Genomic DNA, 12,965 nt, shown 5'->3' with positions numbered 1-12,965 from the left:
TCAAAAATGATCAGTATCAAACGACTGACAAACATACGCATACAAGTACAAACTTATTTTGATAAGAAAAAAAACATCACATTTGTGTATTGGTGACTTTATCATTGTGCACTAGAAATAAATACAGGTAACTGTAGATTATTTAACATACGTGAATACTAGTAGCCACGGTGGTAGAAATGCACAAATATACAAACGCAGAAGCACAAGCTATATGCAGCATAAAGTATTTTGTCCGTTAAGCATTCTGATGAATGTCCCTGAAGAAAATATCAACGCGTGGTTCTACTAATGTTGTCCCAATTATGGGGTATCACGTGAAAAAAACCAGTACTCACTGCTTTTAATTCAATAGGACGTACCTCTCTTTTGAACATTGACAATGGGGTATTTAAATAGGTTGATATAAGTCCTCATATGCAATATTTTTTAAATGTGAGCATAGAAATTGAAGTTCAGACATAATTGTCCATATTACTTTCATAAATTCTGAAAAATCATTCAAAATGAGTTTCCAAAGGACAATTCAAAATGGTATATATTTTCAATACGCTTTGTATACACTGAAACTTGTAGTAGCCCACAATACCTTGCAACTCATTCACCTGATTGGTTTGTCGATAAAAGTAAACAGGTGCCTAATTTAGTATGCAAATTTATGCCGACGTCACAAAATATAGTGGTCTCGACCTGATACAATATGCAATAAAATATTTAAAAACCACATTGTTGTGCATTTTTTCGCATTTTAATTGCATAAAATTAGCTTTATAGCTATTCTAGCTGAGTAGGTCAATGTTGAACAATGTACAGTGTTGCCAACATTGACACGGCGAGATTAGCCCATAAGCCTTGGTTTAAAAAAAACCCTAAAACTCTGTAAATTCAGGAATTATGACATCAAAAAATCTATTTGTCAATACATTCCATGCTTAATCCCTGAGATTAAATCCTTGGTATTCTCCTTATTGAAACAACTAACACCGATTCAACTGTCTGCAACATTCTTTGATTGGAACTCATCCTAACTAGGCTTATTTACAACTCAAGTTTGTAGGAACCTGTCTAAAATAATGCTGTGAAATCAAATGAGCTCAATCAGTACATTCAGATGTCTTACTTTAAGAGTTATAATTGATTGATTGATTAATTTATTTATTTATTGATTAATCAAATAATTAGAATTAAGCCAGTCTTTATCTATTCGCAGCCATGTAACAGAGTTCATATATGCATGTACAAAGTAAAACTTATCTGATACAAAATTAGATTGCCTGGTTCTACACAGACCATGTTAATCAATAGTTTAAAGTCCAGACATGCTTGGATACACCGCGTTTAAGCAGCAAAATTAGAAAGTGGAAATCCCGATAGTTCCGTTGGAAGCCATGTCGGGAATATACATATACGTGTACGATAAGTAGACACTTTCTATTATATTTTTTTCAATAACATATTTGCTTGTATCAGTCTTGGATAACATTGTAGTAATGGTCAAGAATCATGTTATGGTTACACTTTTAACAACCTTTTCTCTGACTTATGTCAAATTATAGAACCACCCTGACATACAACTATGTCTCTTACGGGCTTACACTGTATTCAATCCATTTGGATCGCTAAAATTCTGTGTAGCTCTCCATTTTCCCTAGTTTTTGTTTAATTTTTTCATTGTCGTGGACAGTGGTTCGTCAGGGGGGGAGAGTAACAAGACCAAGTGACAACACAAAGATGGCGGAATCCAGTCAGCCCACTTTGCAGGTACTTTTGGTTTCTTCCATCGTTATCGGTTTTTAAACCACTTCAGTCTTAAAATTAAACCTAGACTTTGTGTCTGAAAAGGTTAACTTGTAAATGTTTATTAAATAGATGTTATTTTATTTATAGTTAGACAATATTATTACAGTTTCCCTTTGTGTCACCTTAATGTTGAATCCCATCATATGTATTTATTCTTACGAAGAAAAGTTGAAATCGATGTAAGAAAAACGTTGATTTTAGGAATATTGCCTTTTTCCAATTTTCAAACAATTGACCGAAATGAAAAACGTTTTTTTTTTTATAGATATTGATAAACAGAGTTTATTGTTAAATAATTATGACATTATTTAACAATAAACAATCGTGATCTTTGTATATAAAAGTAATAATATATTCATGTAATCAATTTGCACAAAAATATTTTAAATCCATGTTACATTGTAATCCTACGGCATATATCATACCGAAGTCTGAGGTAGGAACAGACTGTATGGGTTGCAATAACTATTTTTGCGCTATAATATTTGCAATTGTTTGACAAATCGAAACAGAATCGTTTTGGGTAAACAAACGGTTCATGTAAATGCTGTTTATGGTAGTTATATTTTACGTTTCGGTATATGATGCCTTACAATGATATTGATAATGCTGAGGCATGTTTTTTGTCAAATATTCCACAGAGCTTGTACATGGATAAGACCAAGCTAGAGTCTTATATCAAAACTTTGGAAGACCAGAGTAAGCCAGTTCCAAATGACGATAGGCAAGAAAGGTATTGTAAATACATCACCAAGTTTGCCTCACATTTCGGAAATGAGCGAGTTATTTTGACAGGCAGCACAATTAAAGGATTGCGGCTCCGATCCCACAAAGATGAGGGGGATTTCGACTACCTTATTATATCTTCAATCACTATACCTGTGAACGCTCTAGAGCAGAGAAGGGATTTGCCTTGTTTTGTGCACATACGTACAGACAGGCTTAAAACATCTTTTTCTGAGAGTCTCACAGTGGACGAAAAGTATCTCCACAGCAAGGTTCTAAAAGAATTCGAAATTACGAAGGAAGGTTTCCCAATAACTAGTGGGCTAAAACCTATCTTGACTGCCCCAAAGATATCAAAGGGAAGGCATTCCAAGCATCTGGAGGTTAATCTGGAAGCCAAACCAGGAACAAGTCAAGTTCATTATTCTATCAAAGAAAGTGAAGATTTTGATCCTGAAATCCTATCCGTAACAGACGAAGAAGATGATGCGGGAAACTTTCAATCGGTTATTAAGTCCAGTAATCTATCGACCAGTACGAAAGATATTCTTTGTAATTTTGTAAGTACGCTTGAAAAGGCAATACCAATGGACAACAACACTTCACAGCTGTTTCAAACCCTCGGTAGTTTAATCAAATCAGCAACTTCCTCCGAGGGCAGTATGCCACCCTCAAAGAGAATTTGTAGACGAGAGTCCGGCTCAGACTCGGAGAAAGTACATCGCATTCAATATCGCTATAAAAGTAGCAAGGATTTTATTGCAGCTTTTCCTCTTGAAGGAAAGCTCCCATCCTTAGACAAATGGAAACAGCGGATGATGAACAGAAAAAATCTGCATTGGCCAAAACCGAACACAATCGATGAGATCTATAACGCAGAGACGTACGTAGTGGCAAAACCAGCCATTGTCGACCCTAATCCTTCCAAAGATTTCTGTCTGGGTTTTAATCAAGCAGAACAAATTTTAGCAAAGTCTTTCAGTCCCGATCAAAGACTCTGCCTGTTGCTGTTGAAATCTCTTCAAAAAGGGTTTTTGGGGCCTTATTCAGATATCCTGACAACATTCCACTGGAACAATGCGTTTTATCACAAATGTGGAGAAATGGATTCAACACTCTTCGATCGTCATTCCACAATATTAGTAGCACTAGGAAATGTGCTCACCTACATGGCAGAATGTTTAGAGAATGGTTATCTTGAGCATTATTTCGTGGAAAGTAACTTGCTTGCCCATATTTCTGAAGAGAAAGCTAAAGAAATTGCTGAAAAAATCAGAGAAATCTTTAAAAATCCCGAGAGAACAATGGAAGTTTACTTTAAAAATAAATCTACAACAGACCAGACCTGTTCGATCTCAGAAAAAGATTTAAAACGTGCCAAGAAAAGTGGAAATCCATTGCTTCTGGGTGGCAATATTTACAAAACATTGAATGAGTTTGGTACAGCGTCAGCAAATGACGGCTCTACTCTCGCAAATGCCATCCACGACACTCTTCATCTAGTTTTTGAGGAGGAGACGGAGATCGGTTCTCTTAAAAAGGCCCTTACGAAGCCATCTACACCAGGGGGTAGTACTGCGCAGCTGCAAGCGAAGGAGGACAGGCAGGAGCGGAAGCGGGATCTTGAAGACATCGGATTTGAGATGATCAAAGGCGCTCTCTTATCCTTTTTTAACAAGAAGTGAACTTTTCTCGAAGATCAATTGAATATAACGTCTCTCTCTCTCTCTCTCTGATATAATAACCTTTCTATGATACTGGCATTTTTAGTTATTTTGGTAATTTGTAAACGTGAACGGGTCTAGAAAGATTGGATTTGTGTTCCTTATGTTTTGTTGTTTTATAAATGAAATTGTAGTTTTCATATTCAATCGGTATGTATCCTGTGTTAGTTTATAGTTTACATGTTTTATATAATCAAGGTCTAATTGTGTGTTCTAGCAATGGTGCAGTTAATATATGTGCATATACATGTATCAATAATTATACATACTAAAGTTAGTGTATTGTATCGTTAATTAGAAAATTAAATTTTTTTTGTGTCCTAGTATAATTTTATTTGTCGGTTCTTATAATTTTATTATAAGATCTTATGTTAACTTGGTAAAAAAAATACTCAGAATTTTTATCTTCTAATTATGATATTAAAATTTGTTCGGATAAAGTTCTGATATTATAAATCATAAGTGTTCAATTTGCCGTCATACCAAAGAAGCTTCACATTACATAGCTTACCACTTAATTGAATGTCAGTTTTATTTACATGTATATATTAATCGTTATTTTATACATTTCATATCTTTTGCTTTTAACTATAATAAAATGTATACAATGTAAAGTGGTTCTTTTTATTGCTTATTTTGGGGTTTAATTAAAAAATATTTATGAAATCTGGCAAATAGCAGTTGATACCATGTCAATTTTAAAACAGGAAAACTAGTACATTCATCTAATAGCATTTATATCATACCCCATTTTTTCATTGTTTCAAAAGTGATTTTTTCAAAGTTCACAGCGAAGAACACATTAAAAGTCTGTTACGCTTGATTGAAACAACACCAAACATTAAATAAGGTTTATTGTCATTTATTTCATAACTTGTTTTTCTGTATCATTATTTACACGTCAATAACACAGTGAGAGTTTTCTGTTGAGTTTGTATAAGTTAACACTCGATGTCCCCGTCCACTCAGAACCAAACACCTGACAGGGTCTTAATCATCAAGCGGTCGCCTTCTTCTGTTGTTTCTGTTTGAACTGTTCAATCCTCTCCAACAACTCGGGTCTGTAGTGACGAATTAGTCCCTGATAAAAAGAGAGATTACATGAAATTACTTTGAAAGAAGTTTGTGACAAATGGAAAAACAAGCTGGTATCTGAATCTGTAGATGAAGAAATAGAAGAATATTTCTTTCACATAAAATACCAGTAAAGAAAGTGATGCATACAAAACAAAGCTACCACTGAATACAATACTTAAATTGTCAACAAATTTTAACATTGACTACATTCATTTTTATCTATTTTTTTCTTCAAAAAAAAAACTGTAAACCAACATTAATTCACAACAACTTTATTCTGTGACAATTTTATCTTGTGACAACTTTATTTCACGATTTAATGAAGATTTGCATTGACAAAGGACTATGTGCGGTATCGTCAAATATCTGCCCCCGATTTCAACCAATTTTTAAATAGTATCGTAAAAAAATAAAATCTTCACAAATCATTGTATAGAGGTTACTTATAACTTTAATAATGATTTAAGTCATCATTGCTCATTCGCTGTGTATCTATGACGTCACCTAAATGGCCAAATTCCAGCAAATTTGCAATCAAATGAAAATATTCTCATTTTTGCTCTATATTATGTATTCGGAAGTATAGAGCGCAGGTCTGCTCAAGTGCGATTTTAACATATGTTTTTCTTCAGATTGTTATACACATTATACTAAAATATGGTACTTGAGCAAGCCTGCGCTCGATGTTTCCCAGTCGAAAAACCATCGGAAAACACCCATATTTCGCTACAAAACATCAATTTATCAAAACAATGCAATCTTCATGACGTCATTTCTACATTATGACGTCACTTTGGTGATAACTTTTACATCTTTATTTTCAATATGATTTTAACTATCTTTCACCTTATTTTTAAAGCTCTTTCTAAAACTTTGATTTTGGGGGCAAAAAATGCATAAAACCGCATATAGTCCTTTCCGTGATCAAGATGTAGATTGATAACGATGACATTTGAAGGTTGATTCAAGTGAAAAATATGTCTGATGATGAGGCTCTTGCAAATTAAGCAAAATTATCTCGCACACAAATAAACGTTGGTTTACAGTAAGCAAACCCCATGATCTTACCTGGACGGGCCAGGCTGCTCCGTCCCCCAGGGCACAGATGGTGTGACCCTCAATCTGTTTACTGATCTCATAGAGCATGTCGATCTCTCCTTCCTGGAAGTTCCCAGTCTCTGTTAAAAATCAACAACATTATCGTAACTACCGGTAATTAACTAAAACACAACGAATTCTTCATCCATTAAAAAAAAAATGTATTTTTAACATTAAACTCAATACTGAATGAAGATGATCAAGACAATTTACACAATTAAATTTTGTTCATATTAAATCATCATAAATGTAACTTAATTTGAGATTCCTTACCAAAACGTTTCATGATCTTGGCCATCCATCCAACTCCTTCACGACAAGGTGTGCACTGTAAATAGATTCATAAATCCATGTTAATCATAATATTTTTAAAATGCAAAAAAAGACCCACTGTTATATATACACTGTCAACAACACAGCCAGAAACTTCATAAGTTGTACTCTACTATTAGTCCTAATTTATACTTTTTCAGATTTAACCCTCTGTCATTGACTTGTTTTAATTTGAATTTTCTATTTGATCTAAATTTTTTACAATTATCTTTGCGAATCTTTTGATGAATTTTAACTTTATATGAACCTTTTTCAATCTGTTTTTTTATAACCCTTTGCGCTGATGACAAATTTCCTCACCTGTCCACAGCTCTCATGTTTATAGAACTCGATCAGTCGGGAGATACACCTGATGACGTCAGCGTCCTTATTCATGACGATCACAGCGGCTGTACCTAGAGCGGTCTGAGCCTGGACCAATCCATCAAAGTCCATCAGTACGTCAGTACAGACACTGGTGACAGAGAAAGGTAAAAATAACAGTCCATCAGTACGTCAGTACAGACACTGGTGAAAGAGAAAGGTAAAAATAACAGTCAATCAGTACGTCAGTACAGACACTGGTGAAAGAGAGAGGTAAAAATAACAGTCCATCAGTACGTCAGTACAGACACTGGTGAAAGAGAGAGGTAAAAATAACAGTCCATCAGTACATTGGTACAGACACTTTTAACAGAAAGGAAATAGACGTAAAAATTTCCACACTTAATTCCACACAGATCAATGGTTATTCCTCACAACATTAGTTTTACAATGTCTGATTAGTAGTATTCAACAGAATTACATAACTATCAAATCCATAAAGAACAGTTAAAACACATATTTTACTCCAATAGAAGTTATGCATACAGTTCTTTCCAAAGATAGCTCTAGTGTTCACTATACATGTTCCGCCACTGACCTTTTGGGTATGATAGGTGTGGATGACCCCCCGGGGATGACCCCCAGCAGGTTGTCCCAGCCCCCGATGACCCCGCCCGCGTGCCTCTCTATCAGCTCCTTCAGACTGATGGACATCTCCTCCTCCACTGTCACTGGGTTGTTGACTTGTCCAGAGATGTTGAATAACTTGGTTCCGCGGTTCCTCTCTCTCCCAAAGCCAGCAAACCATTCTCCTCCACGCCTACAGATTACCGGGGCTACAGCGACTGTTTCAACATTAGCCACTGTGGTGGGACATCCAAAAACGCCCACATCAGCAGGGAATGGGGGTTTGAGGCGGGGCTTACCTGCCTTACCCTCTAACGACTCAATCAGAGACTGTAAACAAAAAAATATACTGATTTCATAGTTATACACAGATCAAAGACACATTGATATTTTTCATTAACTTAGACATATTACTGGTTAAAGGTGTATTTGAGAGCATCCACTCACTGTTTCCTCCCCACAAATATAGGCTCCAGCTCCCCGGTGAACATATACATCAAAGTCGTAGCCTGACCCACAGGCATTCTTACCAATTAGACCCGCAGCATATGCCTACAAGGTGACCAAAACATTGGTGAGAAATTCATAGGATGATAAATTAATTTGCAATACATCTTTGATTAAAGGATGATTTTTTTCAATTTTTATGGGAGTTCTATTTCAAAAAATTCTTTGGTGTTTACTGTTATAATAATTTATTTACTTTAAAAATCTTAAATTGTAATACAACATCGTCTCTTTTTTTAAAAATTAAATGTTACAATGTATGACTTTTATAACTGACCTCATTAATGGCAACCTGTAGGTTAGAGGCTTCATTGTAGAACTCTCCTCTGATATAAATGTAAGCTGCAAAGGGAGAGAATGCACATCAAAATAAGCAATCAGGATATCCCTCAAAATGAGGGCTGTGTAAAACGAAAGAGAATACATGTAAAGAGCCTGGATATTAATCTATAAATAAAAAGCTGAACATAGAAAGAGCAGACTAGGACCCTTGATACATGATTTGATTGAAATATTGCTGTTGTTAATATTGTGCAACCAAACTATCACTCATAATTTGGATTGCTACAAACAGTTCTAACCCTGGCTCTATTTGTCGAGTGCATGTACTTACCAGCACAGGCCCCCATAGATCGGCCAGCCACCAGACACCCCTCCACCAGCTTGTGGGGGTCGTGTCTCATAATCTCGCGGTCCTTACAGGTGCCTGGCTCTCCCTCGTCAGCATTGACCACCAGGTACTTAGGCCTGTAGGGTAAAAAAGGTCAATAACAAACTGAAGTAGACAAAGGTATGGAATCCTTGGTATATATATATATATGTATCATGCAACACTCTTTCTGACTAGCTGTCTAAGTTATATTTTTGTGATATCAATGTTAAGTTTTTCATAATACATGTAGATGAGGGTCAAAATTGATTTTCCATAAGATTAAAGAATTAAATGTTCTTTCATATTCTTTTTTAAAATTAATTTCTGAGATATAAAAGATCTGCTCTTAAAGATGTCAAAAAATGGTGGACAACCACTGAGATGATACAGTTCAATCACTGTCAGTCTTACCTTCCGTCACTAGGCTTATTCATGAAGCCCCACTTCATCCCCGTTGGGAACCCTGCCCCTCCCCTACCCCTCAGTCCTGAGGTAGTAATCTCTTTTAGGATCCAATCATGTCCTTTCAGAATTATTTCTTTTGTTTTGTACCAGTCACCCTGTTAAAATATAAAGTATAGAAACAGATAAAGACCTAAGAAGTGTTTTTTGAGAGTAATTTCTGTATTTCATTAATTAATGGGTTATATGCTGTAAAAGTGGTAATTTAGGCATGGGGGGAAATTTACACTATTTACGCTGTAAGCTTGAAACCGCGCAAAATACCGCCTCGCATAAGATAAAAATAAAAATACGCATTTGCGTATCTAATACCCATGTGTTTTGTTTGACCATAGAAAACGTGTATTTAACCGCCAGCTTAAATAACCACTTTTACAGTACCTCTAAAAGCAGAAAAAAAGCCGAATAATTACCCTGGACATGGCCCCCTTGAGTTTCCAATCATGTCTGCCATACAAGTTCGTGAAAATTCTATCCTCATCTTTCAAGGGTCCATATGTACTCTAAAATAAAGATGAAATGAAGATTTTTACATGTTCCTGAAGGAATTCAAGATAACTGGTGTGGTGTTTGGTGACATCATTCTAGATACTGATCAATATACTGTAAAACGAGAAAATTTGGCGCATACGTATTTTAGCGCAAACGCAAGTGCCAGTACATTAGCGCAATTATAATTTAGCGCATGCATCTTTTCTTTAAAAAAGAATACAAAAAATGTTGTTGTTTGATAAACGATCACGCCCAAAATTTAGTTCTGTGTTCACTCTAGCACGTGAACACAACGACTTTGATTTATATCTCGCATGCACGGTAAACTGTCGTTGAGAACAATGCACTTACTTTTGTGTAAATCGTCAGTAGATAGATATGAAAACCTCATTTATTGGCAATGATGTGTAATTTTCGTTGGTAAACAAATTTGAGTTATCGGACTTTGAATTTAACGTGTCGACTTGGATAACACTAGAAGAGTCCCGAAACTAAAAGTGAAATCGAATGCTACATTTACCATGAGTTTCGATCACCATGAAAATCAAAAAATAGGTATCGTCTTGTTATCTTTATATCCACTAATCAGAGGTCAAAGAAATTATGATCAATTATGTATTGTCAGCATTAACGATCGCCGCGCTTAATCACATTTTCACCTCGAGGCGCTAAATGGAAGTGGCAGTGGGAGAAGCCCAATTTTCAAGGTGCTAATGAGAGATATTAAAAAGAAATTAAAACTGAATTAATTAATCAATGTTTAGGCACTTATACCCGATAACCTATACCGTTTACCTGTGTAATTGTTTAAACAAACAGAACCGAGAGCATCTGATATGAACACTTCTATATAGCCTTAAAATGGACTGACGTTATTGTTTTGCAACTTGAAGAAATTTAATACATATGGAAAATTGTTGGCGCACTATTAATTTTAGCGCTCATAGGCAGTTGCGCCAAAGGCGCTAAAATTTGTAGTGCGCCATATTTTCTCGTTTTACAGTATAACATTTCGATTCTCAAAAGGGTCCAAAAGCATATGTACTTTTCAAGTAACTGCAACATCTATATTTAAGATAAAATAAGATGCAGAAAAGTCAAGTCCCTTGTGAGTATAAACTTTGGAAACAGTAACCTAAATTGAATAGCAAATATTAATTTGGGTCAGATTTAGGATTTAATTAGGAGTCTGAATCACCAAAATGCATTTATACTCTGTCCCGAGTGTCTGCTTTTTGCATAATATTACTATTTTCATTAAAACCTTTATGCCCAAACTACGTTCACCAAAAATAGAAAGTCTACATGATTTTGCATTGCAGAAGACATGAAAAGTACCTGGATGATAATGTTGAAAAATCTTGAGAGGAATCCCAAGTACTCCAGAATGGAGAAAGGATGTAAACATTTCCAATTATAATTCTCCATAAGAAATTTATTATTGTCCATGTTAATTTCTCTGGTTAAAATAAATAAAGTGTCCATGAAGAAATCTTGGATCTTCTCCCTTGTATCAATTACAATTGTACTTATTTGACAGGTTTGTGTTTTCTCTTTAAAATTTGTCAAAATGTGCTGGAAACAGTAGCCTGGGACAGACTTTAATTCCCTGCAACTTTATCCAGTAACTTCTTACTATAGTCTGTCATAAGTTAATGCTTCCATTGCTTTTTGATGATTATTAATAATAAAAATATATACATATATGTGAAAGAAAGTGGTAGAGGGGGCATTTCAAAACAGATTATATGGACATTTTTCATATTAGTGGATGAATGAAGCTTGAGCACAAAGGTATTTATGATTATCGAAATATGTTATGTCAAGGAAAAGTGGTGGAACTTCCACTGGAAGCAAGAACTCGGGACAGAGTATAAGAGAATTTACTTATTTCTATAAACCAAATGACATCATTGTTACAGACAGACTGACAGAGAAGTTTTGATTTGATGTGCAGGGTTTTTTTAAGTAACAATACTTACTTTACATCTTTTCTGAACTATAGCTAGCTGAGCCGGAGAATTCTTAATACCTAAAATACAAGTAATCATGAATGCTCTGAAAAAATGTACAGTTGTTTGTTATACAATTACACAGTGACGCATGTATGTTATACAACTTCGAGAATAAACTGATATAATTTATATACAAACATTTTATAGATATACTAAAATAGTAATTAACTAAAAGAAATGGAATTTTATTTCACTATTTTAAGAAACCTAAGATTTTTCTATCAGTTGCCTTTTATATACAGAGAAAATTCGAAAAATTGTAACTGTTTTAACCTTTACCATTACCAAAAAGATCTTAATTGAAGAAATCTTATATTTTCAGCATTATCTACTTACTTGAAAAGCACGAGAAAGAAAGTGGAATTCGGCTCAAGCTAGCCATATTTGCATTATTTTCTGCAACTGTCCTTCGAAAAGTTGTATAATCTATAAGGTCTTTAAAATGTTTTGTAACACAGTGTAAATACAGAACCTTACCGAACAGCTATTTTTTCTCCGGAAAATATCAACTTTTTATATGATATCTCATTGATTCGTCCAGTAAGTTAGTCGATCATTAAAACGATTGATGCATGTAATTAAGCATCTTAAACTACGTAATGATACACGGGTTTTTTTCATGCATGTGTCCACGATTCGGATTTTGTAGATTGGCGAAGTAGGAATTTCAACAAGTTTTTTTCCCGTTTGATTGTCAAAATTTCGGGTAAGTCTGCCCCTCTCCCACTTTCTAAAACGATGCTACGTGCTTCTCACACTGTCCACGCCCATCCGGCCAATATCAGTCTTGGTTAACCAAGAACATCATCGCTAGCCAAGGGTTTTCGGTCCACGGGGCGAAGTGGACCGAAAACCCTTTGCTAGCGAAGATGACCAAGGATGGCTATCTCCTCTTCGATTTTCATTAAAAATAATTATATGGGCAATTGTCACTCCTGATATTTGTCTTACGAAGCTATTGATACCCAATCTCTAAATTGACCAGATGTTTTAAAAACAAGATACTGTGTTTATATCAGATGTGTAACATTAAAGAATAAAATTAATAAATATTTTCATATCAAACACCGACACCCTTACTACTTTTTGAACATTTTAAAAAGGCAAGAATATAGCCTGATCGTGCATATTTCAAGATTTATGAAACCC

At 34.9% G+C, this 12,965-nt stretch overlaps 2 protein-coding genes across 3 annotated transcripts; one reads left to right on the top strand and one right to left on the bottom strand.

Annotated features, from left to right (window-relative positions):
- Positions 1-1,257: 1,257 nt before the first annotated feature.
- On the top strand, positions 1,258-4,794 carry LOC105326457 (uncharacterized). Of its 2 annotated transcripts, XM_020066455.3 has the most exons (3): positions 1,258-1,411; positions 1,685-1,761; positions 2,442-4,794. In XM_020066455.3, exons 2-3 carry the CDS (start codon positions 1,732-1,734, stop codon positions 4,209-4,211), a joined length of 1,800 nt encoding a protein of 599 aa, XP_019922014.3. In that variant the 5' UTR covers positions 1,258-1,411; positions 1,685-1,731; the 3' UTR covers positions 4,212-4,794. The 2 variants fall into 2 exon arrangements, with proteins under 2 accessions (XP_019922014.3, XP_065942420.1); XM_066086348.1 differs by lacking the exon at positions 1,685-1,761 and having other exon boundaries at positions 1,325-1,411.
- A 302-nt stretch (positions 4,795-5,096) lies between these two features.
- On the bottom strand, positions 5,097-12,305 carry LOC105326432 (NADH dehydrogenase [ubiquinone] flavoprotein 1, mitochondrial). Its single transcript, XM_066086342.1, has 12 exons — positions 12,153-12,305; positions 11,784-11,833; positions 9,723-9,812; positions 9,259-9,407; positions 8,809-8,942; positions 8,473-8,537; positions 8,136-8,240; positions 7,660-8,018; positions 7,059-7,212; positions 6,699-6,753; positions 6,396-6,505; positions 5,097-5,331 (listed from the first exon to the last, which is right to left on the bottom strand). Exons 1-12 carry the CDS (start codon positions 12,196-12,198, stop codon positions 5,248-5,250), a joined length of 1,401 nt encoding a protein of 466 aa, XP_065942414.1. The 5' UTR covers positions 12,199-12,305; the 3' UTR covers positions 5,097-5,247.
- Positions 12,306-12,965: the final 660 nt, after the last annotated feature.

Source organism: Magallana gigas, chromosome 5 (assembly GCF_963853765.1).
Source record: "Magallana gigas chromosome 5, xbMagGiga1.1, whole genome shotgun sequence".
NCBI lineage: Eukaryota > Metazoa > Mollusca > Bivalvia > Ostreida > Ostreidae > Magallana > Magallana gigas.
This window is presented reverse-complemented; position numbering and strand designations above follow the sequence as displayed.

Bases quoted from the DNA above. Each gene is read 5' to 3' on its own strand.
- LOC105326457 (XM_020066455.3), top strand. From the start codon at position 1,732: ATGGCGGAATCCAGTCAGCCCACTTTGCAG. The intron at 1,762-2,441 runs GTACTTTTGGTT...AATATTCCACAG, and splicing joins CCAGTCAGCCCACTTTGCAG to AGCTTGTACATGGATAAGAC.
- LOC105326432 (XM_066086342.1), bottom strand. From the start codon at position 12,198: ATGGCTAGCTTGAGCCGAATTCCACTTTCTTTCTCGTGCTTTTCAA. The intron at 11,834-12,152 runs GTAAGTAGATAA...CTTGTATTTTAG, and splicing joins TTCTTTCTCGTGCTTTTCAA to GTATTAAGAATTCTCCGGCT. The intron at 8,241-8,472 runs GTCAGTTATAAA...GTCACCTTGTAG, and splicing joins TACAGGTTGCCATTAATGAG to GCATATGCTGCGGGTCTAAT.